Consider the following 24,317-nt stretch of genomic DNA (forward strand, 5'->3'; position numbering starts at 1 on the left):
CACTGCTCCTGCCCACATTCTTGCTTGCCACATGCCGATCCCCATGGTAAGCGGCTTGTAAATGCAAATGAGCTCAGCTGTTCCTGCGGTCCGTTATCAATTGTACTTTTTCATCTCTCGCTCTCCTAGTATCGCCCAACTGCTCTCTGCTGCCGCTACCGGTGCTGCTGCTGTGATTTGTTTTATTGTTTGTCGAATACTGCCAAACCGCATGTGCACACACACCCACACACACACACCCATAAATGGCATATATGTATATTGCATCGTGATTAGTTTATGCCATTCAATAAAGTACAATGTCGAACTATTAGTGGCTGCTTTGACATTAACCGAGGTACCCACTCGAACTTCTCTGAGGTCCAAAAGTTTAAGTTTAATCTAAAATGAATAACAAAACAGCAAATACTATAAAATATATACGAGTAGATTGGCAGTATACCTGCTGCAGAAATAAAATACAATAACAGCTTCTAAATCTTTAAAAGTTCGCACAAAAAACTTACAAAATATAGATTCATCTAATTTGTCAGTCCAAAATATTCTCTAATTTAAACATTGCAAACCATGAGCAGTACTTTCAAGAGTAAGCAATGATTCTGATTGCTATTTTCAATAATATTCCTCGGTCAACTGCTGTTGTTTATTCGTTTCTACTTGTATTTTGTCAATTATATTTGCCAAATACAAGCTATTTGAATTCCTTGCCTGAGAGTAAATCTTGGAAACGAGGGTCGCATGGCGCGATAAGAAATTTCCTAATCGGCCTATGCCCCTCTACTGATGCTCACCATATCAAGCCGTTGATAACATAATTCATGTTTGTTTGGGTGTGTCTGAATCAAAAGCCAATAAATTTGACTGTCCCCTGCATCTGTGTGTCGCGGGCTGTGGTCCGGTGGGCTGAATGAGATTAAGATTAAACACATGACCGCATCATGGACGCATAGTGGCACGAAATTAGTAAAAAGGAAACACAAACTGGATTTGTTTTTTGTTTAGTTTTCTTTCTTTCAACTTAACGCTCTATTTTTTAATATCTTTATTTATAATAATTACCTGCATATATATATATAATAATACATAATTCATACATACACATATAGGTATTTCGCCATAATCGTTTAATACAATTTAATTTACACGAGTCCATTTCGTTTAGGTTGTTTAACACTACTACTCGTACAGTAATTGATATACAATATGTATTTATAGCTTACAAATAGATGCAAGTATTTAGGGCGGTCGAGTAAACTTTTTCAATCCGTTTTGATCTATGTTACTATATTTGTATTTATTTGGTTTCAATGGTTGTGGGTGTGTTTTTTTCTTTTGGTTGTGGCCTGCTATTTGCGAGGACTTTCTGACTATGGGTATGAAAGATCTGAACAACAGACTTATGCTGTACATATGTATGTACTTGTATATGTACATACAGTATTATTTATATAAATATGTATTGTTTAGCCTAGTGCGTGATTTCGACAACAGTATCATATAACTATGTATACATATATGTATATATACTTAACATAAAACATATATAAAACAACTGCTAGGCTCTGTCTACATGCTGGCTTATCAAATATGCAAAAATCCCAACGATGACCTGTTTCAAAGTTCCCTTTCAATTGCTGCTCCTGCCAAGGTACATCTATCAAAATGATATTTTCGCGTTAGGATAATAACTGAATACCCAAAACTGTACATTTTGCACGAGTATGTCTATGTTTATAAAAACTGGCACAGTCTGCTCTGAGCTTTGCAAAAATCTTCACTTCAATACGTCAACTGCTAAAATTTCTAAAGTTCTTGCTCAAAAAATGGCATCAGTTATTTCTTTGTTTTTTGTTTTTAATAAGTATGTCTTATTGTCTTCAACGTTTGCCGTCTGCTTGAATTTTCCAGATAGAAAACAATTAAAAATAATATTTTAAAAAAACCAAGTTGTGTATCCATTACTCTGGATTTCTGAATTAAATGTAAAGTGTTATGAGTCAGAAACCGAACTTTTCATATATAGGAGTACTTATAAAAACTGCAGTGTTAGGACATTTGCGTATCTTTGCGTATTTCCCTTCCAATTTGCATAACTTTCGGTTAATAAATCATTTCATTAGTTTGTTAAAATATTTATGCACGGGACTTATAACTAGTATTATATTAGAATTTGTATTTTATTCCCATTAGAGTTTTACATACAACCACTAAAACTATTCACAGCAGTTTTTTGTGTTTAATATAATAAAACACTTTTCAGTGTTTTAGTATTGAAATTTCGTAAGCAAAAAAAAAATTGGTTCTATGGAGCTGAACTTAATCAAGACATATAGATATATTGAGTTTTCAAGAAGTTAAAGAGCTGCACAGAAATAATTGAATAAAGTGGCTGAAATTCTTTGGTTCCAAAAAAAAGGAGTTAACGAATATTCGAACTAAAACAATATTCCAAGATATTATATAGAATATCACACTTTTACATTTTTGGTTGTTTCCTTTTGTTAAATAATTTCTCGTTTAATTGTGTGTTATTTTTTCGTGTACGCCTATAATTAAAATAGAGAGTGACCTTTCTCATTAGTTACAAAATAATAGTGTGTAAGATTTTCAAATCCTTAATTCCTAAACGTTATGTAATAAGTGTTAATGTCAAATATATACTTTCTCGAATATTAACCAGATTACATATTCATCGTAACATTGTTAATTTTATTACTCGTATGTGTTATTAAATACATTTCCTTTTCTTTTTGGTTTGATTCTGTTATTTTTAATTTGGTTTGTAAAGCGAGTTTGAACATTTATTAGTTTGGGGTAATTTTTATTTTGCTGCATTATTTATTATTTATTTAGAAATTTTGAATTATTTGCATGTATGAACGAATCGCAGGCAAATTATATGTAGTATATGAAATTGTTAATTGTTATCTCTTGACATGATTTATATGTATAGTGTGTTAAGTGTTTATAGATTGAGTTAAACTCATGGAAATGCGCTCGACTACATTTTATAGCTACAAAGCATTTTAAACTTAGATCTGGCATTAACTAGTTAACATAACGGGCATATCTGTAGCTTTCATAAAATACATTTGAATACAGTACATACATATATGTACATATATAGTTTGTTTATTTTTTTGGGTTTTTTTGGTTGGTTTCTGGTACCAATATGTTACGGATAAGCTTAAAGCATTTGAACTAAATAATGTTTATACGTAGGTTGAATTCTTAGCATTGCTTGAACCCCAATTTAGTTCAGTTTTAGCTCATTATACATGCAAAGATTTGTTGTAAGTAGTTCATTAGTGTGTCATAAGTATAGGTATGTAGATTGTACTTAATAGTATTTCCTCATTTCGACATTAATTTAGTGTTTTATATTTAATATATTATTTAATTTGATTAATTCTTCAATTATTTCCTTAAAACTTAACGTTTGAAATGAATGTTTTTAAAATACTAATCTTTTACGCTTTTCGCATTTTTTAAATTGAAAATATTTTTGCATACCGTACCTAAATTTAATGTTTGTTTTCTTTTGTTTTTGCTTCATTACCTCTCCCTTCCATTTCCGTTCTCTCGGCTTATCTACACATCATATGCATCCATTTTGAAGTTTTTGTTTTGCTTTTTGCTTGTTGGCACATTTAGATGATTGTTGGCCATTTTCGTCGTTGTTGTTGCCGAGGGACGCATCATCATCATACGCATGGTCATCGGCTTATCCTCCTCATCATCATCGTCTGAGTAATCGCTCTGAGTCTTCACGTGTCCACCCAATGCTGGCCCGCTAAAGTCATTCTCATCGTCTTCGTCGTCCTGCATTGCATAGAGGTTTGATAATGTAAATAGGGTGCTTTTCATCGGATATAATTCACTTCATACATTCAATATCATACATTAACTCATTCAAATTAATAATACATACTAGTATATATATAACAACGCAGCACGGTATTAAAATTTCAAATGTGAACATTTCACAAAACTTTACAGCCACAGTGCTCTGTTAACTAACATGAAGCTTTTATAGACCGCAAGCTTTATATAAGCATACACGGCCAACAGAGGGCGCTTTATGAAATTAAACAAAAGCTATGTCTTCAACGAAATAGTTCAATAAACACAGAAAAAACCAATATACATATATTCAAAAGTAAGTTTAGTTAAACATACTAAATTAACAGAATAACACGAAAGGAATTTTATCTACAGATTTAGTTATAGTTACCTTACCTGAAATCGGGCTTAGCAGCCTGCTAAAGTTTCCGCAATTTGCCAATTTAGCCAAGACATTTATTATATTACGCATACGCCATGTTCAACAAACCCTAATGCCTGCCAATCTTTGTTCAAAAACAATCCTTACACAGCTACACACACACAAATAAGTTGAGCATTCGATTCGAGCATATGTATGTAGGTCTAACGTACTCGTATTTGTAATACCTTATTTTGTGTACATTAACCGCCTTATTTATTTATAATTTAGTCTATGAATAAGTGTTTGCTAATACATAATACCTTTTTTTGCTTACACTAAAATAATTGTTGGTAAATAATTGTTATCTTTTCGGATTTCTCTTTTCTAGTAAGTTTTCTTTCAATATGTAAAGAAGGCGCCGACACTTAATTTCTTGCTAAACATATTTCTGTGCGTTTTATTAAATACAAAGTTAGTGTTTTTATATTTTTGTCTAGTTACACATAAGCATGTTAATAGCTCTGTGTGTGTGTATGTATGTGAGTGTTGGTGTGAGCATTATTGGTTTATTGGCAGCTTAAATGGCTGTTTAACGGACGCGTGAGAATTTTGTTATTAGTTTTTACTCGAGTGTAAGGCCATGCATGGGCGTTTTCCTACATTTTTTATTTTTTGCAGAGGTAATCATTGACACATGGCTATGCTTAGTTTTCAGTTTCTTTTTAATGCTTATTCGATTATGTTTTTGAGTTAGCTTTATATATATGCAGCCGCTTTTAAATCTTGGCGCGTTACTTTTAATGATTTAGTGGCGTTTTGTGTGTCTAATTCTAATTATTAAAATCATTTATTATGTTTATGTAGGTTTTGGGCAAAGCATGAAAAATGGATGGATGAAGAGAAATATATATATATAGAGAAAGAGACACAGAGAGAAAAGAGGAGAATTGTGTGATTAGCATTTTGTACTTCTGGTCGAGCTAAGTGAGAATGTGATTGCATCAACGGCTGTGTGCGGGACAACATCCAACTTACTTCAAAGTCTCCAATTGTGAAGCGTGTCGCCGCTAATGAATGCTGCGGTGGCATATCCGGACTCATAATCTGAACGACATTGAGCGCATGAGCGTGAAAAGGTTTTTGTAAACGGTTTTCAAATTGAAGCAGAGTAGCAAAAATGATTGTGGTAGGATGTTTTTGGGTTATTAAGTGAGAGAAAGACACAATTAGTTACATTTACATATAAAAGAAGACTTTCGACTTATAGCCTAGGTTCAATTTCAAATCAAACAAACAAACAACACAACAAATCCCTTAGGCTCTATATAAAATGTCAGCCCAATGTCGATATAGGTATAGAACAATAACTTATTTGAATGTACCATAAAGTGATCTTCACTTACATCATCATCATTGTCAATCATTTCCTTAGTAGAAGCAGTCGTCTCGTTGCGCCGAATTGAGCCCTGGTGTATGTCCAAGTCCACTTTCAGGCACTGGAAGCTGCGCATTAGGAACACAATCGGCATGGGCAGTACGCCGGCCAATATCATAGACAAGGCAATTCCCATAACCCAATTGGGATAGTCCTTTTGCTCGACGACGCCCTGTTTAAGACACATGTACAAATCAGTAATATAATCAATTCCAGGACAGCATCTTCAAACTTGCCCGTTCTGCATTCCAGGCGCCATACGTGGGATTACGTATAACCATAAAGACGACCGACGACGCCAAGATACAGACCATAATCACCGGTCCAATATAACGCCAGGTCATCTGCCAATAAAGGCCAGGTCTGTAGCCAGTCATCTGGTAAATGTCCTCCGTAAAGCTACAATTTTTGAAGATTGGGCAGATATCTAGTCTTCGAATTCAATTGTCAGAGTACTAGTTACTTACCGCTCGTGGCCATATATGAAGATGACAGCAATCATTTCCATTAACGCGACTACAACCAAACCTATGGTACCGGCAAATGAGTCGAACATCTTTAGCCAATACTCTCCGGCACCTGTACAGAATATGAAACCGACAGTAAAGCAGAAAAGACATACCACACCAGTGACGTGTTGTTTCTTAACCCGCTTGATGATGTCTATGTCAAAGAGCGTGCACAGCATGCCCTCGAGTATGCCGATTTGTGAGCCCAAGCCAAGCGACAACAACATGGTGAAGAAGAGCACCGCCCAAAACGGTGCGCCCGGCAGCTCGACAATTGCTTGGGTAAAGACAATAAATGCCAAACCAGTACCCTCGGCTGCCTACAAAAACAATCTTGTTTTAATACAATTATAATTTAATAATCTAAATAAACATTGAACGATTATTTATTTATTTGTATTCCTGCAGTGTCAAATTCCGTAAGTGTAGTCTCTTCAACTTAATTTAAAATTGTCGCGTGGCTAAAGAGCAAGTCAATTCGCAAAACCAAAAAAAATGCTGAACACTTTTCTACTTTTGCTAAAATGTTCTCCAAAGCGTTAAATAACTTCATTTATGTTTACATTTTTTGGGATTAATGTTTCTTATCAAACCGAAGTTAAAAATAATTTTGTTAATTTGTTATTTTCTTTTTTTTTTTGAAAATATACAGCAAACTAATTAATTCTTAATTCTTAGCACTCTTGATTTTCTTGGAAATATTTAAAAATATAAATTTCTTAATTTACGAAGTCAAATATTAAAATAATTGAAATTAATTTACTCAGAGCTGTAGTGGTTTCACCAAACATTTTATTTTTCTTGTCAAAATAAAATACTCTTCCACATTTACGGGAATGAAATGGTGGGTCAACTCAATATATATATTTACAAATATCACTAAAAAAAAAAAAGAAAAACATAGTATGAACGATCCTACTTACATTATCCAACTCGTTGGACAGACTGCATTCACCCAGCTTGAGGGCGGTGTGCTCTGTGCTATTAATTGTTTGCATGACGGATTCGTATTCTTCAGTGGTGGCATTCTTGAATGGTAGTAGAGAGTGCTTAACGAGTTTTTCGATGTTGCTGTGAGATGAACATTTTTGTTGGATATTTGTTAAGTAAGTGGCTTAAACTGCACCAAACCCAACTCTAACCGGCACAGTACACAATGACCCGATGTTTATAAATAGTTCAAGAGCAATTGTCAATAACTCAAGCGATGGCTTGGTCGCTGAAACCTGTGCAGCGCCCATTAATTGAAACAAATTGATAGACACGACCGCGTATCGATTTGCGTATCAATGAACATAAACAAGAGCGGACAGGCGGACTGAAAGCCGTAGCCGTAGCCATCGCCATTGATACAAAGGCCCGCTGGCCGCCTCGTGCCGGTTACAACTGGTGGTGTGGTGTAGCGTGGCGTGGCTTGAACGCACCCAAGCGACGATGCAAGCCGACAAATACTCACCCCGCCACACAGCGGTCCACATTGACGGTTGCCTTAAATCCGAGAATGGCAAAGATGACGACACTGGCGTAAATAGCGGTTATTGCATTGCAAACGGAAACGAGCAGCACATCCCGGACGCAGTTGTTCTTGGGCGTGTTGTAGCTGCCGAAGGCAATCAGTGAGCCAAAGGCCAGTCCAAAGGAGTAGAAGACCTGCGTGGCTGCATCCAGCCACACCGTCGGCTCCAACAGTTTCTCCACCTTCGGTGTATACATGTGCATGAGTCCGGCGCCAGCTCCACGCAACGTGATGCCACGTATAAAGAAAATGGTGAGCACAATGTAGGGGAAGAGAGAGGTGAAGTAGACAACTTTGCCCGAACTCTGTATACCCTTCATGACAATGAAGAAGACAACGGTCCAGGACAGCATAAGGCAGAGCACAATCCACCATTTCAGGCCGCCAGGCTCATCCATAGACGGTGCAGCATCTAGGGTAGTCCGATACCAGAAATACGTGGTCTCCGACGACTTGGCGCATTCCTCTAGTTCGAAGCCGCTACTGTTTGTTGGGCAGGTGGACCAGGGCAGTGGGTACTTTGGAGAACATGTTACTTGTATTAAGATGGGATCGACGGCTGGTAACATTTTCAATTGTATACTTACACGAAAACTATTGAAAAGATAGTAGAACACCCACGTGATTATCACATTGTAGTAGAGCGCGACAAAGAGGGTCACAATGCAGGATGAAATGCCAATGCCACCCAGCCAGGGATGTATTGTATTCCAGACGCCCAGAGCACCCAATCGCATACGTTGGCCAATACCCAGCTCGATGAGAAAGAGCGGGATGCCCTCGAGTATTAGCATAATCATGAATGGTATCAGAAATGCACCTGTGGGGCATAGAGAGGGTACAGATATGAGTTTACTCCTATGAGGCCCCAAGCAGAGTTGAGTGACTCAAAATCAATTATTCAGACAGTCCAGAATACATTTGCATTATGGGGCCGTAATTTAATTAGGACGGGGTGGCTTTGTCTATCAATGTGCGTGGCTGCATGGCGCTTTTTTATGTCATTTGACGAGGGTCGTTCAACATCTTCTATAAAAGTGTTCATGACATTTCATGTTTATAAACTCGAATTAGTTTGATATGCTCTGTTTATGAAGTGTGACAAAGCACATTATAAATTTCGTTATGTGCGAGCACATACTATATATTACAGGAGCGTGTCAGATCTCATGTGCTATTGGGCACATTCATGATCGTCATACGCAATACTACCACGATCGTCTATCTGTATCATTTAATTCGTGTTAGATACACTAATCTTGGCATGCAAACTTATCTTACATATGCGCCGATCAAGTTTATTATAAAACATACGGTTATATAAAGCCGCATATAGCCGGCCATATAAAAGCCACCACAAATGCAAGATCAGTATTTTTTGTAGCCAACTTACATAGGTATACTAACTGTATGATGTATGATGTGTATGATGGCTCACAATAATTCAAAGATTCATACAAATCAGTGCTGAATTTGTTGCCTAGCCTAGTATATAGTATAGTATAACTGCTGGATTTCTAACTTCTAAGTGCAAAAGTATTGCTATGAGTTTAGAATACAAATTAGTTTCCAATATTAAATTTCTAGCAGCGCTTACTTGTTGTAGGACCCTCCAACCTATGTACTACTTATGAGTGGTTGATAGAACATTGTCACCCGTCAAACGGCAATTGGTGAGGTTCACAATTAAACCCTTCCGGCAGTGCTAGCTGACACATACATAGACACAAAATGTACCCTACAATAATATAATCTATATGCTGCAAAAACAGTAAGCCTCTGTAAGACCAAGCACAGCAATTAGCGCACATTAAATCTCATAATGTAATATTGTCAAAAGCTGCACATTTGATTAGCCATGAAGCACACACATGATATTGGATACGAACAATATACTGAGACTGCAGTCAATATGAGCGGCAGGTAAATGGTGAGACGGGGCGTGGGGGCAGGTGAGGCACAGTGCCGTCAAACAGCTGCAGCTAAAGTAATTAACGTTATCGGGGCGGTGGCAACGGCGTCAGGTGATGACTGAGCTAGGCTAGGCCCATGGGGTTTCGTTTATCGGTCAAAACAGGGGTACGGAGGTGGGATCGGTGCCGCCAATATGTGCATATGTATGCAGACTTTATTGGCGGGCACAAGCGAAAAAATCGACGCAAAACTGCAACAATTTGCACATTTTGCTTGTCACTGAACTTGGGGCGTCATTCGAGAGTCGTCGCTTGTAATTCCAGACCCCACCAGACCAGAAGTGTTTTCGCACATTCCAAGACATGAGGAGCTGGGGGCTGCTTGAGGGGGACGTCACTGAAAGCATTACTTACCGCCACCATTCTGTTGGCACAGGTACGGAAATCGCCAGATGTTACCCAGACCCACAGAGTAGCCTATAATGCTGAGAAAGAATTGCATTTTACCACTCCATGCGGCACGTTCCGGTTCACCGCCCGGTATATCCACCGATTGCACTGAGTTACGTTGCGGTGCGGTCAGTACAATGGTCACACCATGGGTGCCATCCCCGCGCGCCCTCGTGTTCAGTGGCGCCATTTCGTGACCGTTGCGCGGTGCATCGATAATTTTGGTGGCTGCCATCAACGCCTGAGGTTAGCCGCCTCGGCTTCGAGCTCTGAAACAAGAAAATCATAGTAGAAATGACTGAGAGCATCCTATAAACACATTAATTCAAGAATCAACCAAACCCAATCCAAGCTGTTGATAAACAATCTTTATCGGAGAAGAACATCCAGTTGATCTCCTGTTTTAAAAAAAACGTACATTACAAAATAAACCTTCAGTTACCAGCAACAATTTCATAACTACATTTAATTATCGTAGTGAAACTTGTAATACTTTTTTAAAGAATTTATAAATTTTCCATTTCCCATTTGCGCTTAAGCGAACAGGTGTTCGTATGTTTGTTTCAGAAAAAATTGAGAGGAAGAGGAACAGTGTCACGTGTTTATAATAAAACTTCATCTATTTGTAGTTAACTTACATTTTTGTTCATATCGTTGACAATAATCTAACTTCAATGTTCAATAAATATGTGAATTTTACAAAATAATAGTCCAATTAAAAAGCGATCAAAAGTGTATTGAAATGTCTTTAAATGAAAATCAACAATCTGATTAATAAAATTCGTTGTTTTTAAATTACTATACAATTTCCAGATTTGGTCTACCTGAACCCCTAGGAATCGAAAAATTGGCTTAAATAGTTCAATTGTAATTATTTGACTTCAAAAATATTTTATTACATCAAAATACAATTTACTTGTACAGCTCATTGACCTCAGGAGCGCACCTCCAATTACGTCGACGAGGAGTCATTGCACCCCGCTCGTAACACCCTTAATGGCAGTAAACATTTTTTAGATATTTATATATATATTTCCAATTTAAGATTAGCGGGCCAGCTTACCTTAGTAAGGCTAACCTTCAAAAGCAAAAGCTATCGACTAAATGAATAAACTGACTCAATTTGAAACTGCAACCGAATAAGTAACTTATCAAGGCACGATGAAAAGTCATGAAATTGCATTTCTACTCCAAATAAAGGTACAAATTGTTAATAAGGTGCATACAGGTCAAGTAAAGGGCCATGACATTATTCAATAAGACTTAAATGTAAATGACTTGACTATATTGTAATTGTTCAGCATCTATAAACTTTAAAACTGTCAAACAGAAATCGTTTAAAAAGTCGGCCCAATTTATTTACTGGAATGTTTTTCTCTTTTTTTCAATAGTATACTCTACTGATAATATTCTGGAATATATAATTTTCTCATTATGCAACAGTTCAATATGGCCTTACTTTTCTAAAAATATTTATTTATTCACATTGTTTGTTTGATTGTTCGTACTTTGAAGGAGATTCTACGACCCACACACTTCGCCCACTGATTACCAGACATGTTGTTGCCAATTTGGATAGCTTTTGCTGTTTTTCACATTGTTCATAGTTCATATATAGCTGTTTGATCGATAAGGACACGCTACATACATACATACGTATAAGACTGTACACTGCTGGCAATTTGTAAGTGTGCGACACACACAGAGCCGGGAACAAGTGCTACTTGCAAATTTTATATGAGCCTGTAGTCAGTTTTGCGGTTGTCCTTGAGTCTGCCATCAAGTGGTTGTCGCTACTGGCAGTTTATATGTGTATGTGTGTTTACTGTTATTTATATGAAAGTGCCCAAAAAGTAACTCAATTTGTGCCTTAATTATCAGCCATTAGTCTGACTTTTCATGTTCTCGTCAGCGACTTTTATGGAAATTTTCATAATATGCCCTGCCATCATTTGTAATTATATTAGCAAACATATAATTTGGTAGTGTATTAACATACCAGAACGTACATGAATGTCCATGCAAGAAGACAAGCTTTTAGTGCCTTGCCTTGCATTTGAAAATAACAAAATAACCATATAGTAGTACGTTCTAATAAGGAGGTCCGATATGTCTGATGGAAATTTCATACCTAATGGCACTAGGTTTAAAACAAACCAAGAATTTAGTAAACTAAAACTAGAAAAAGACTAAAGTCAACAGTAAAAAATTGTATTTTCTGAAAGTTTTTTATTAGTATTTTAGTATCATTAAGATATCTACTTATTTTCTTTGGAAAACAATTTAGCTACCCACAAGCTAACAAGTTCTGTTATTGGGCCTGGGCTTAATGGAAATGAAAAATAATCTTAAGCATTAATCTCTATGATTTCTTGGACAGAAGTTGTAACGGTTTTCATACTCACTTCAATTTGGATTATAAATTGCGTCTTTCATTTGAATTTCTTTAATTAACATGCAAGCTGTCACGGTTGCATCTAAATCTTAAGTTTCATGAAACACCGATAAAATTAAATGAATATTAAGCTCACCTAGCATCGAGAAGCAGCTTAACACAGCTATGCGTGTCAGGCTTGCTCAAGCGCAGCGACATCTTCGTGCTTCGACCATTCTTTATCTTAATAATTCCTTAAGGTTATCATTTCTTGAAGTCATAACAAACTCCTTACGTGCGATCAAGTTAATTCTGTAGAAGGCCTACACCGTTACACTCAGAGAAAGAGCACGAATTTTCGTACTTGAGCCATGAACGAACTTGTTTCAAGTACACAATCCTTAATCCCTTAATTAAGGTACATTTTTTAAATATTTAAATACTTAAGAACGGCTTAGTTTAAGTGCCTTGTGTTCTTTGCGAATCTTGGGATGCCAACAGGACTAACGTGGGTTTGAAGCCCTCTTGCAAACTTTTTTAAAGTATAGATAGACGAGCTAGCCGAAATTCCACAATGTGACAAAGAAACTTGCCTCGAAGACCGGCCCTAGCATCATCGCATAAACATGATTTAGAACTACTTGCAGTCCTAAAATTATACAAAAAAATTCAAACTGCCATTTTATAGCCATAGTTACAGGCCAATTCTCAACATAAAAATAATAAAAAATAAATAGAAAAATAAAAAATATAAATATATATTGATATTTTCCACTATGGATACAAATCAAAATATTGCTGCTGTCAATGATGAATAACAATTTAAATACAATAGTTTAGCCCACAAATTTATAAAACCCAGCGGGGAATTCAAGGCAAAATTGTACTTGTTCTTGTTCTCTCTACCCATACAAAATTCGTCAACAATTTTTAGGTTTTTTTCCCCGAGTGTAGTTATTCATTTTCACACTTCCTTACCTCTCAACAATTGCTGACTATATACTTTAGTTGACCCAAATGCCAGCTTACTGTTTGTTTAATCGTCAGCCATCAACAATTTTACCGCAAAGCTCACACACACCCAAAAAGAAAGTTGCCAAAAATGAAGGAAAACTTTCCATGGCATCAAAAGGTCGTAACTAATTAAACTACCAAAGGCCGCAGCAATGCCCTACACACACACACACGCACACAATATATGAATGTATATATGTATGTAAGTAAGTATGTGTTTAAGGACATGTGAACGTATGCAGGAAATGAATTAAAATGCAAAGCCCCAAGCAACGCACATACAAGTATAATCTTGACGCGCGCAATAAACGTGGCAGAACGACAGTTTAGAAGTCACTGAACTGGGCCATGGCTACAGAGAATCATATCCTTAACATCCCCCCTCTCAACCGTTCACCTCTCAGGCCGTATCACGTTCTTTTATATATAAAATACGTGCCTGAACCCTGAACCTTGTTGTAAAGTGTGTCGCGCTCAAGCTGTTGGCGCAGTTTGTTGTTGTTGTTTGTCTTCTTTTGTTGTTTTTGTTATTCTTGCTTTTACTGCTGTAGCTGTTGTTGTTTTTGTTGTTGCTACTGCAGAAGGTCATTGCAAACGAATTGAGAAAGCAGCCAAAATGTGCGCCCAAAACACACACATCACAAACAACTATGTATGTGTTGAAAAGGCTACAATATATACCTACACACACATACATATATATAAACGTGTGTACATACATGTGCACACATGCATGTATTGTTATTTACTTGCTGCGGCGAACTACCATGGAGGCTCGTCTCGCAGTGCTGACGTAGTAAAGTGTCGCCAGCATCGGCGTCCAACTGGCACATAAAGAGCGGCCATAAAGGAAGTGCCAACAAGCGCACACCTATAAGAGTGAGAGGGAAGTAGAGAGATGGGGAGTGTGAGAGTAAAAGAGAGGGCGCGAAGGAGAAGGCGCATGGCCAAGCAGCTGTGCGGTAAGAAGCAGCAACTCACCACACAGAGAGCGCGTGCAGAGCGAAAGAGAGCTTTGGGTGAGCTTTTGCCTTCTTATTTTCGCATCCTTGCTTCATTGATGGCGACCTTTCGTTTGTCTGCACACCCGCACAACTGCCTTTTTTGTTGTTAGTATAATTGTATATTTCATATTTTCGTCTCTCCCTCTCTTCGAATACGCGTCGTATATAAATACATATAAATGTATATATGTATGTATATGTGCGTTAATGTGCATTTGCCTAACATTGCGTATACGTAATATGCTGTGACGTCTTTGTAGCTGCTGCCACTGTCTCGAAGGCCCAGGCTGCATGCGCTCTACTGCGTATTTAGTTTTATCCAATATATGCATGTGTGTGTGTGTGTGTGTGTGTGTGTGTGTGTGTGTGTGTGTGTGTGTGCATTCATTTCCATGAAATGCCTCAAACGTCAATTATAAATATTTATTTGAGAAATACATAGTGCATTTTTTTGTTGTGTCTTGCACTGCAAATTGCAGTTTTATGATTGGCTACACATGTGTGCATTTCCAATAAACTGCTTTCATGGTCTGGCCGTTGCTGCACATGCATGGAATTGCAATAAAAAGTATCTTGCAGATACAACTAGAGCACAAATAAATAACTACAATAATCAAAAGGCTCACGCGTCGTGCATTAAAAGTCACTTGTCTGACCACACTCACACACACACACACTATATCACAATTGGCGATAGCTCGTCCTTTTCAACTAGCTACACAACCACCAACATCATCATCGTCATTATTGTCGTCATCATCGCTTGCTTCTTTGCATTGTTTGTTCTTTGCTTGCGCCCGGCTATTTGTCTGTTGATTACACAATCCAATTTATGTTACGTAAACCTGTGTGTGAAAATAAAAGTCCTGTGATTGCGGCGTTTGAGTGGTTGACGCTTGGGTCCATTATAGTTCTCATTGCAATTGTTGTTCTTGTTCTTGTCGCTAGTCGTTGGTGCTGCCTTTTGCGACGCAGTTTGTACAAATAGCAGCCTCACACCACCCAACACCTAGCACACAACACGCACCCACTGCCTATTTCTAAATAAAGCTCAAGCTGACATTTTCTCATTCCACGTCGTCCTTGCGCACAATGTATTGCCCTTAACTATATAGTCGAGGCTCTGTGCTCGACTATAAGTAGATACTCGTTCGCTTGAAATTCGATGCTTAAATAATTCGCTATTGCGAAACTAACTCAACAATGGCTGGGAGCCTGTAATGATCAGAGGCTACTACTTGTATCTAAGAAAATGTATGTAGTTTTTGTTTTTATTACTTCCTAATGGACTTGCTTGTGGCCGTAACCTTAGCTGACTGTATTGCTAATTGATTGTAACAACAACTGTCAGAATTTGTTAATAAGAAGAGGCATGTGCGGCAAAATTAATGAAGCTATCAATTCGGTAATGAATGCTGTAACATTTAATTAATTTACCGATATAAAACGGATGATTTTACCGAACAAAAATCCCTGCTTAAAGTTCAATTAAATTCCAGCAAAACTTCCTATAACAAGGGCTAATGATTATCAGTTATTATTTAATTAAGATATTTTAGATATTGCTATGCTTTCATTTTAAAAAAGTGTAATCGAATAAAATATAATAATTGCATTAAATATAAACACCATTATCTATTTGAGAACAAAAATAGTATTTGTAGGAGTTCTTAAAATTCTCTAAAAAATAAGAACAATACACAGCAATAATTTTGTATTTGTTTTTCATTTCTGGTACTTCAAAGAAACTCTGCAAGCTGCCTTAATTAAGTTCAAGTTAAGGCCTCTCTAAAATCAAATTCAACCCAGTCAAATTTCGTACGTAAGTGGTAATGTTAATAAGTTAGTATTCAATTAAAAAAGGTGTATGCTTTCAAAGGACCTACGATACATCTGAAATTAAATATCTTTCAATTACGAGTACTGCTACTAATTGAATTTAGAGCTGTTTTGCTGCCGAAATTACTTGTATATATATGCGGGTAGAGTATGTATATTAATATGTGTGAAATAATTCAAATTTCCACTTATTCACGGCCAGCTCGATAATATCAAACAAAATCTTTGTCTAATTTGCTTCAATCTCGTGTTCGCATTCGAGCTTGTTGCTGCTTATATAACCGATCCAAGCAAGAGCAGCATTTTGTGCCACAAAACACCTTTTGCTACCAGCCACTGACTGGGCACAAAAATAAATTTTAAATGAATGGAAATATACCCTTAAAACAAAAAGCAGTGTGCGCTACCTAAGCACACACACATACATGCAAATACGCATACATACGAGTATGTGCGCTTATGTATATATGTATATAGGTATTTGGTGTGTGTGTGGAAGTAAAGCTTCGTGTGCTGCTCACTTTCTATGTGTTGAAATTTTCGGTGCGCTCACACTCGAATTAAAAAGCTGCCAAAGGATAAACAAAATTGCGTTGTGCGAATATTATTCAAAAGTAAAAGGAAGGACTAATGTTGGGTTAAGCTGACAGCGCTGGGCCCTACGAAGTTTCCCTCTTTACTCTAATATGAAATGCTTTAGCAATCAATTCGATTAAATTTGCAATATAATGGATAATTCATACTTCAATGAAAAAGAAACAATTCGAATAAAAAGTATCCCAATAATGCAAATAGAACCTGTGGTACAATTTTTTGTGGCAAATATTTGATAGCAATATTTGCTCGAATGGTAATGTGATCAGCAGCACGTTTGAGATAATAGTTATATCTAATAATTGCTGCAAAGATAGTGAAAAATTGGTTTTATATTGAGCAAATCCCAAATCAACACAAATTACACTAGCGTACAAATTTCAACAAACTTGCAATTTATAATTTACGCACGGATTTTGAAAAATTAACAATGCTTTGTATATACTTTCTACCGATGTAAATCCGCTGACAAATATAGAAACTATTAGTTATTCCGTGAAAATAGTTTTTTTAATTTATATTTTCTTTTTTATAGTAAGATAATTTATTCTTTTTATTATAGTCAGATAAATTATTCGCAAAAATAATCAAATATTTGATCCATTTTTAGAACTTTTTATTATTAACATTAAAAAATCGGAAAACTTATGTATATGCCCTCTATTTGAATGAAGGGTGCAGAAAAAGAACAACCTTTTTGTTGTAAATTGCCAGCTATTGAGGATAGAGGAGTTTCTTGAAAGCTTTGCACCAGCTTAATGTCAATTTATATTTAAATGAATTGTTAATCCACTACACAAAAATATCATCAATAGCAGCAACAATAAAGGGGGTTAATGGAAATAGGGCAGCCCCCCATATATTATCAAGCTATAAGTTTGCGTGTTTCAAGTCAAATCGATAACAAATATAGTAAAAGAGGTAAGAAAGTCTGCAATTTATTCGTATGTAAGTCATGCAATTCCGATATATTGCTATTGCGATTTATTTGCACGGCTATTCGTCACACACCAGCATAGTGTTATTTCAATTTATATAGATGTAGATACGTTTGTGCGCCCGTTTATTCGGAAGCATTTGGGGCTTTGCCGATATATCTTATGAGATTTGTAAACAACTAGCTTGCCAATAATAAAAATTGCAACTATTTTTGTCCGTCTCCCCATTTGGCATTTCATAAATATCAATTAGTAAAATTAGCTTTCTACACATACATAGTGTGTACAGCCAAGTCTGTTTTCAATCCAAAAATCATTCACATTTCACTCGATTTCTCTTATTCTTCAATACCTCATAGACGTCAAGTTAGAGATAAACTAAATTTAAAATTTTAAGTTGCGTAAAATGAGAACTATTTCCGCTATATAATTCATTTTAATTAGGCAGTCAAACGATATGTGATAGTATAGATGCACAACTATTGATGTGGCTCCACTTTTTGCAACTATCGATGGTTTTGGGAGAAGAACAAAAGTTTAAAATCGTTAATCAATCATTGAAAGTAAGAAAAAGTCACTCTATATGTGACTAGTAGAACTTTTTACCAAATTTTGTCCTCATTTTTTTTTGAAATAAATACAATAAAAGACTTTTAATAAGTATTCAAGTATAACCAGAGCTCAGATGCACAAAATATAGATCCAGATAGAATTAACAAAATAAATTGAGCTCTCATTTCATACATATAATTTTTTTAGGGTATGATTGAACAAAGAACTTTCATTGTTTATCTTAAATCAAAAGAGCAATTTTTTAAAAACATTAGTTATGATGACGGTATTGTGTTTTTAATTTATAACGAATGTGGATTTTCTTTAGGCAGTCCGTATGGAAAATGTGTCGATGATTTAAATATATAACTGTTGAAAATTGGAATGGCTTTAGTATTAAATAGCTAATTTTCACAGAATCAGGTAAGATGATGATTATCAATCCGAAGAACTATAAATTAAATTAAAAATTTAGTATGTCAGGCTAATCAGTAAATGTTTTCAACCGAAACAAGTGGAATGTTAAAGTCATACCAGCCCGACTATTAAATAGCCTGTAACGTCATTTTTCCACTACAACCTTTCTACTTAAATATCTGTAATTCTTCAAATCATTCCTATGGCATAATTTAAAATACTGAGGCTATATATGGGACCATCAATAAATTCGAATAATACATCCATAGCTTCGATAGTTTTGCTAATTATTTATAAATTTCCATTCAGTTGCTTTAGTTTGGCAAAATTTAAAGGCGTGCCATGCACAAAAGTAATTGATTGTGTCGGCGCTTGGCGCCAACACGAATTTTGGCGCCGAATATATACATATATATGTATGTGTATATATATTGGTAGTACATGAACAATTACTGGCCTTGGCATCGGCTTTGGCTGCATTTTTTTTCTTTTGCTACATTGGGCGTAATATGAACCACTTTGGTGCCTGGAAAAATTTTGCTATGGTCTAGCTCTTGTGTCCTCAGTGCTTGGCACTTGACGCTGCCTTCGGCTCCCCGCTTCCATTCTCCCATCTGCATTGTTTTTGTTTACGCATATTTTGCCTTGGTTTGATAACGACAACAACAAAAATAAAAAGGAAGTTTGTTTTCTGTTTATTATGTAAATAAATACAGCTGATGTGGGTTAAGCAGCAGTACACCTCTATATGCAGTGGAAAGTTTTTGTGGGGGACTCGAAGTTGCTAGGAATTGGCACATGGGAAACATTTTTCGTTCGAACGAATGTTGATGTTCGGTGTGTTTTAGAAACCCTAGAGTAAGGAGTAAGTGAGAAATAAACGAATCGAAACTACATTAAAGCGGAAGCGCTAGTTGTTATTGTTATTGTACCCTTTGTCTTTCAAATTTAAAACATTTATTTACAGTCATCTATACTTTTTCGTTTCCTTTCTCTTTCGTGAGCCTCTTTCCAAATAATAATAATAATATCATTGGTAACTATTTTTTTAATTTAGATTATAAATTTTATAAAATTGTATTTGTTCTTCCATAATCCGAAATCCCTAAAATCAAAGTAATTCTTCTTTCTTTAAATAAATTATCTAATAATAATAAACCCGATGATAATAATAATAATAGTAATTATCCAATAAAAAATATGAACATTTTATTTGGATAAGCAATTGAAATGTATGCAGAAATGTTAAATAGATGCTAATTCCAATCATTATTTTCAAAATATTCCCATCTCTATGGCTTCATCTAGGGACTATCCAGCAATTTTATAACAATTAGCAGCTTACCGTACCTTAGCTGTTTTTTGCGTAAAAGGGAATGTTTCGTAACTTTAAACTTGTGAAAGCATTCACTTTAATGTAATTAGCTGTATTATGTGCATTATGAAGTATGAGCTGTATAAACAATTGAATTCGTTTGCTTGGGGCTAACAGCTTGACAGAAATTGCTCACAAAAAAGTTGAAAACTATTTTGCTGGCGCTACTTGGCAGTCGCTAGTGGAATATCATATACAAAGATGATGCCGACAGGCGAATACAACACTTATTTAAAACATGTATTTCTATAGGTAAGTGAGCAGTTATGTACTTTCGCTCTCACTCTAACCCATATAGATCAGATCAGCTATATACTGAGGATGCATGCCATATGCCGCCAATTCGTTTGCCATGGCCAGAATGCAATCAGACAAGCACGAAGTTCATTTCTTATTTTTGGCGTCCTTTTTTAATTTTGGCACGGTGTCAAAATGGTTGTTATTGTCTCTGTCGTTTTAGTTGTTGTTGTTGCGGCGTCTACAAATCCAATTGGACAGAGCTAAGCTTTTTGGCCCGAGCAAGCAGCCCCCAACCAATGCCATTGCCAGCCTCAATGCAATTTTCCTTTGCCACATAAGGCTAGCAAAAGAGAACGTATATAAGTAGATTCGTTGTACATGCATGTGTGTGTGTGTGTATGTGTGTGTGGGAGAGCAAACGAAAATGCTCAAAAAGCTTAGGGAGATTTTTAAACTCTGCCCTAAGGTATTTGAAATGTTTTAAAATATTAATGCTAACAATTTTGGCACAACAAGGAAATGATCAAATATTTAAAGAAGACGGAAAACCTTTTGCATAAAATTGAGGTATTATATGAAATATTACGGTTGTTATATTATATTTTCATAAATCACGTGCCCGCTTCTTGTTTTTTTTTTTTTTTTTTGACAGAACACTGCATTCCCATATCGTTTAGGTTACATATTTACGTTGAAGTCGCCGCGACGTGCGAACTTGGCAAATAATTTACATGTAAAATATTTGCTATTCTTGTTGATCCATTTGCGCATTGCTTTGTTGTGCAGCTAGCTTCGATTTTGACGTTTGCTTTAGCGAAAATGCAGAACGACAACAAAATAAAGAAACATGCTTAAACATCTACAAAGTACATTATCTGGAATTTACATTATTTTCGAAACCCTTGATTCGTCGATTTAAATCGAACAACTATTGTCTCTATAGCAGGAGCACGTGCATTGCATATTTGTATCTACATAGATACATATGTAAATGTATATCTATATATGTACATGTGCAGGACTTTGCGCATGTGTGTCTGTGTGAGCGCGCGCTCACACACAGCATACGTCGTTGTCCCTTATTTTTCCAATTTATATATATTTCATTTTTTCACTAAGAACCCAAGCAACGTACCAACTTTTGACTTGGGTTAGCTTTGGGTCGCTGCTGCTACTTGGGCTGCTGCTACTGGTTTTAAGGGCGGATTTTTCACACAGACACAAAGGAGGAAGCGCGTCGTTTTGAACTTTTAAACTTTTCGAAAAATTTGAATGAAACGAGAATGTTGTTTATTTATTCTTTTTGTTGAATGCACTCTATTCAGTTTCAGTTTCTGTTGTTATCCAAAAACACTAAAACTGAAATTCGTTAAACGATTATTTTGCGTTTTCGTGGAGCTTTGCTCGAATTTTCACGACCGTTGATTTGTGCTTTCCGTTGCAAACTGATTCGAGGGAGCTCTGATACCAATGTGGGAAGCTCTCACAGTGTGCTGTGGTGAAAATAAATTCATATTCGCTGACACTCGCGCACACGACGCACTAAACTTTGGGTTTGTGTAGGCACACACATATACAGGAAGATTTTGTGCTGGACAGGACATGCGGCTAAAGGTATAACAATTTTTAGCAACGTTATACACACATATATGTATGTACATACTTTACATACATACACACGTATGCGTAGACAGTTTTAGATAGCTTCACTTTCATTGATTGCCGTTTGTGTCTGTGTGTGTGTGTGTGAAAGGAGGCCAGCAGGCGCACAGGCTTTAAAGCTAAGCGTAGCACGTGGTTCCAAGGGGGTTGAAAAGAGCTTTACTATTGGTGGTTGAAATGAACACAAAAATGTAAGGTGAGGCCAACAGCATAACTGGAAAGGGTATTTAAACACATTGAAATTTTTAAATATCAGTTGGACAGTAATTTGATTTATTTTTCATTTCTCTTTGTGCTTGCTTTACCGCCATTTACTAATTTCAAATTCAATGCAATTTCATTTTCTGCACAAGCGTGTGGCAACACTGTTTGTTCACAATAGCATCGTATTCAACGAGCACTGTGAATAGCTAACGTATGTGTGAATGGCAACGTTTTGTTGTTGTTTCACAAAATTTTTTGTCATCGATTTTTAAAATTGTCACTTTAATTCTGGAAATACTCGAAAAGTGTACGTTGCAATAAGCCGAAATGGACGCGTAAGTAAAAACCGGTCAATACCATAACTGAAACAAATGCCAGAATACATTTATTCCCAGCTTGGAAGACGAAGTAGCAAGTCTAGAAGCAATTTTGATGGACGATGTACGTATCGTGCGAAACGCCAGGTAAGGCCGATATTGAAAATCTGTATTTTCAAGTACATGCATACATATACATGTATATACATATATATATTGTGCTAACAAAAACGTGGTATTCGTGGCAGCGGCGCCGTCGACATCATTGAAACCACTGTGCTGCCCCTGAGTGGTGAGGAAGAGGAACAGCAATACATTTGTGTGACTCTGCAGGTGCTGCCTCCAACCGGGTATCCGGATGTAAGCCCCACGTTTAAGTTGCTGCGGCCGCGCGGCCTGGATGATGCACGCCTAGAAGCCATACGTAGCGCCTGCAATATGAAAATTCAGGAGTCGCTTGGTTTTCCGGTTGTCTTTGATCTGATCGAGGTGGTGCGCGAACATTTGACCGGTAGCAACTTGCCCAGCGGCCAGTGCGTCATATGTCTGTATGGATTTTGCGAGGGCGATGAGTTCACGCGCACTGAGTGCTTTCACTACTTGCATAGCTACTGTCTAGCGCGTCATCTGAACGCCTTGCGTCGCAACTATCAGGAGGAGTACGACAAGCTGCCCGCTTGGCTCCAGAAGACGGCCGATCCATTTCAAGCGCTGTGTCCCGTCTGCCGGGAGCACATCGCCGACGAATCGGACAGCCTTAAGTGTGCCATGCCGCCGTCGGAGCTTGAGAATGCGCCCGATTTCAAAGTGACGCGCGAGTTGCGCGAAATGCAGCACAGGATGTCCCAGCTATATTTGCAGCAAAAGAGTCGAGGGGCTATTATCGATGTGGAAGCTGAGACCTCCACTGTCATATCTATAGAAACCGAGGAGGATGTACGCCGTCGCCGTTTGCGCGAGGAGGCCGAAGCTGCTAAAAAGTTGGCTACACCATCGCAGGAGGCCACTAGCAGCACCAACACCAAGGCAGTGGTGAGCAGCACCTTTTCGCCGGTTGTGCAGGAGACTCAGCGCATTATGCCCGAGCCGACCAACAACAACTATCAGCATCACAATCGACGACACTATCGCGGCGGCCGCCGTCATCATCATCATGGCCACGATCGTCATCATCGCATGGAACGTGAGGTTGCCCAAGGCAGCTCCACTAACAATACAAATGGCGCTGGAACAGCCACCAGCAACTCTAATTCCAACTCGAATCCCACAACTGTTAAGCAGCCGAAGGCTCAGGCTGCTGGCATTGCCCATGCCAGGTGACAATGGCGCTCGGGGTCGGTCAGCGCTTCCCAATGCACAAGGTCAGCATGTGGGCCTGTGGTCGCGCTTCGAATACAACAATTCCAACTACCAAATGATGTGCGATCAGCGCTGCCATGTTGCTAATACACAATGAATCTTCTGCCCCCAACAAGAAAGAACTTACATTTACTTTTAATTTATAATGCACTCGTTTCTGTGAACTTAATTTATGGCGCATCTTTATTTACGCACAAGCTACGCTTAGTTTTATCCGGCAGGAGTAGACGGAGGAGTACCAGCTGCCGGCATTTTGTGTTTGTATTTAGTTAGCATTAGCCTTTAAAATGAAGTGAGTAGCTAATTTCGAATTATTACTTTAGTTCTATATGTGTAATTTGTAATTGTTTACAAAAGACTTGAGGCAAAGTCGCCAAACATAGCGATTTGTCAACGAT

At 37.1% G+C, this 24,317-nt stretch overlaps 2 protein-coding genes across 4 annotated transcripts; one reads left to right on the top strand and one right to left on the bottom strand.

Annotated features, from left to right (window-relative positions):
- Positions 1-1,039: 1,039 nt before the first annotated feature.
- LOC115632937 (sodium-dependent neutral amino acid transporter B(0)AT3) lies at positions 1,040-21,769 on the bottom strand. 2 transcript variants are annotated; one of them, XR_003996308.1, is made up of 11 exons: positions 21,513-21,769; positions 9,995-10,299; positions 8,255-8,487; positions 7,608-8,185; positions 7,075-7,222; positions 6,110-6,471; positions 5,879-6,041; positions 5,611-5,814; positions 5,243-5,311; positions 4,240-5,037; positions 3,687-3,822 (listed from the first exon to the last, which is right to left on the bottom strand). XR_003996308.1 is itself a non-coding variant. In XM_030530235.1 (9 exons), exons 2-9 carry the CDS (start codon positions 10,263-10,265, stop codon positions 3,592-3,594), a joined length of 2,190 nt encoding a protein of 729 aa, XP_030386095.1. In that variant the 5' UTR covers positions 10,266-10,299; positions 21,513-21,762; the 3' UTR covers positions 1,040-3,591. The 2 variants fall into 2 exon arrangements, 1 of the variants encoding a protein (XP_030386095.1); XM_030530235.1 differs by lacking the exons at positions 4,240-5,037; positions 5,243-5,311 and having other exon boundaries at positions 1,040-3,822; positions 21,513-21,762.
- A 698-nt stretch (positions 21,770-22,467) lies between these two features.
- On the top strand, positions 22,468-24,069 carry LOC115627651 (E3 ubiquitin-protein ligase RNF25). Of its 2 annotated transcripts, none has more exons than XM_030523395.1 (3): positions 22,468-22,578; positions 22,639-22,707; positions 22,809-24,069. In XM_030523395.1, the coding sequence occupies exons 1-3, from the start codon at positions 22,571-22,573 to the stop codon at positions 23,878-23,880; spliced, it is 1,149 nt and encodes a 382-aa protein (XP_030379255.1). In that variant the 5' UTR covers positions 22,468-22,570; the 3' UTR covers positions 23,881-24,069. The 2 variants fall into 2 exon arrangements, with proteins under 2 accessions (XP_030379255.1, XP_030379262.1); XM_030523402.1 differs by having other exon boundaries at positions 22,554-22,582.
- Positions 24,070-24,317: the final 248 nt, after the last annotated feature.

The sequence above is a fragment of the Scaptodrosophila lebanonensis genome, unplaced genomic scaffold, assembly GCF_003285725.1.
Source record: "Scaptodrosophila lebanonensis strain 11010-0011.00,11010-0021.00 unplaced genomic scaffold, SlebRS2 tig00000001-arrow-pilon, whole genome shotgun sequence".
Classification (NCBI taxonomy): Eukaryota; Metazoa; Arthropoda; class Insecta; order Diptera; family Drosophilidae; genus Scaptodrosophila; species Scaptodrosophila lebanonensis.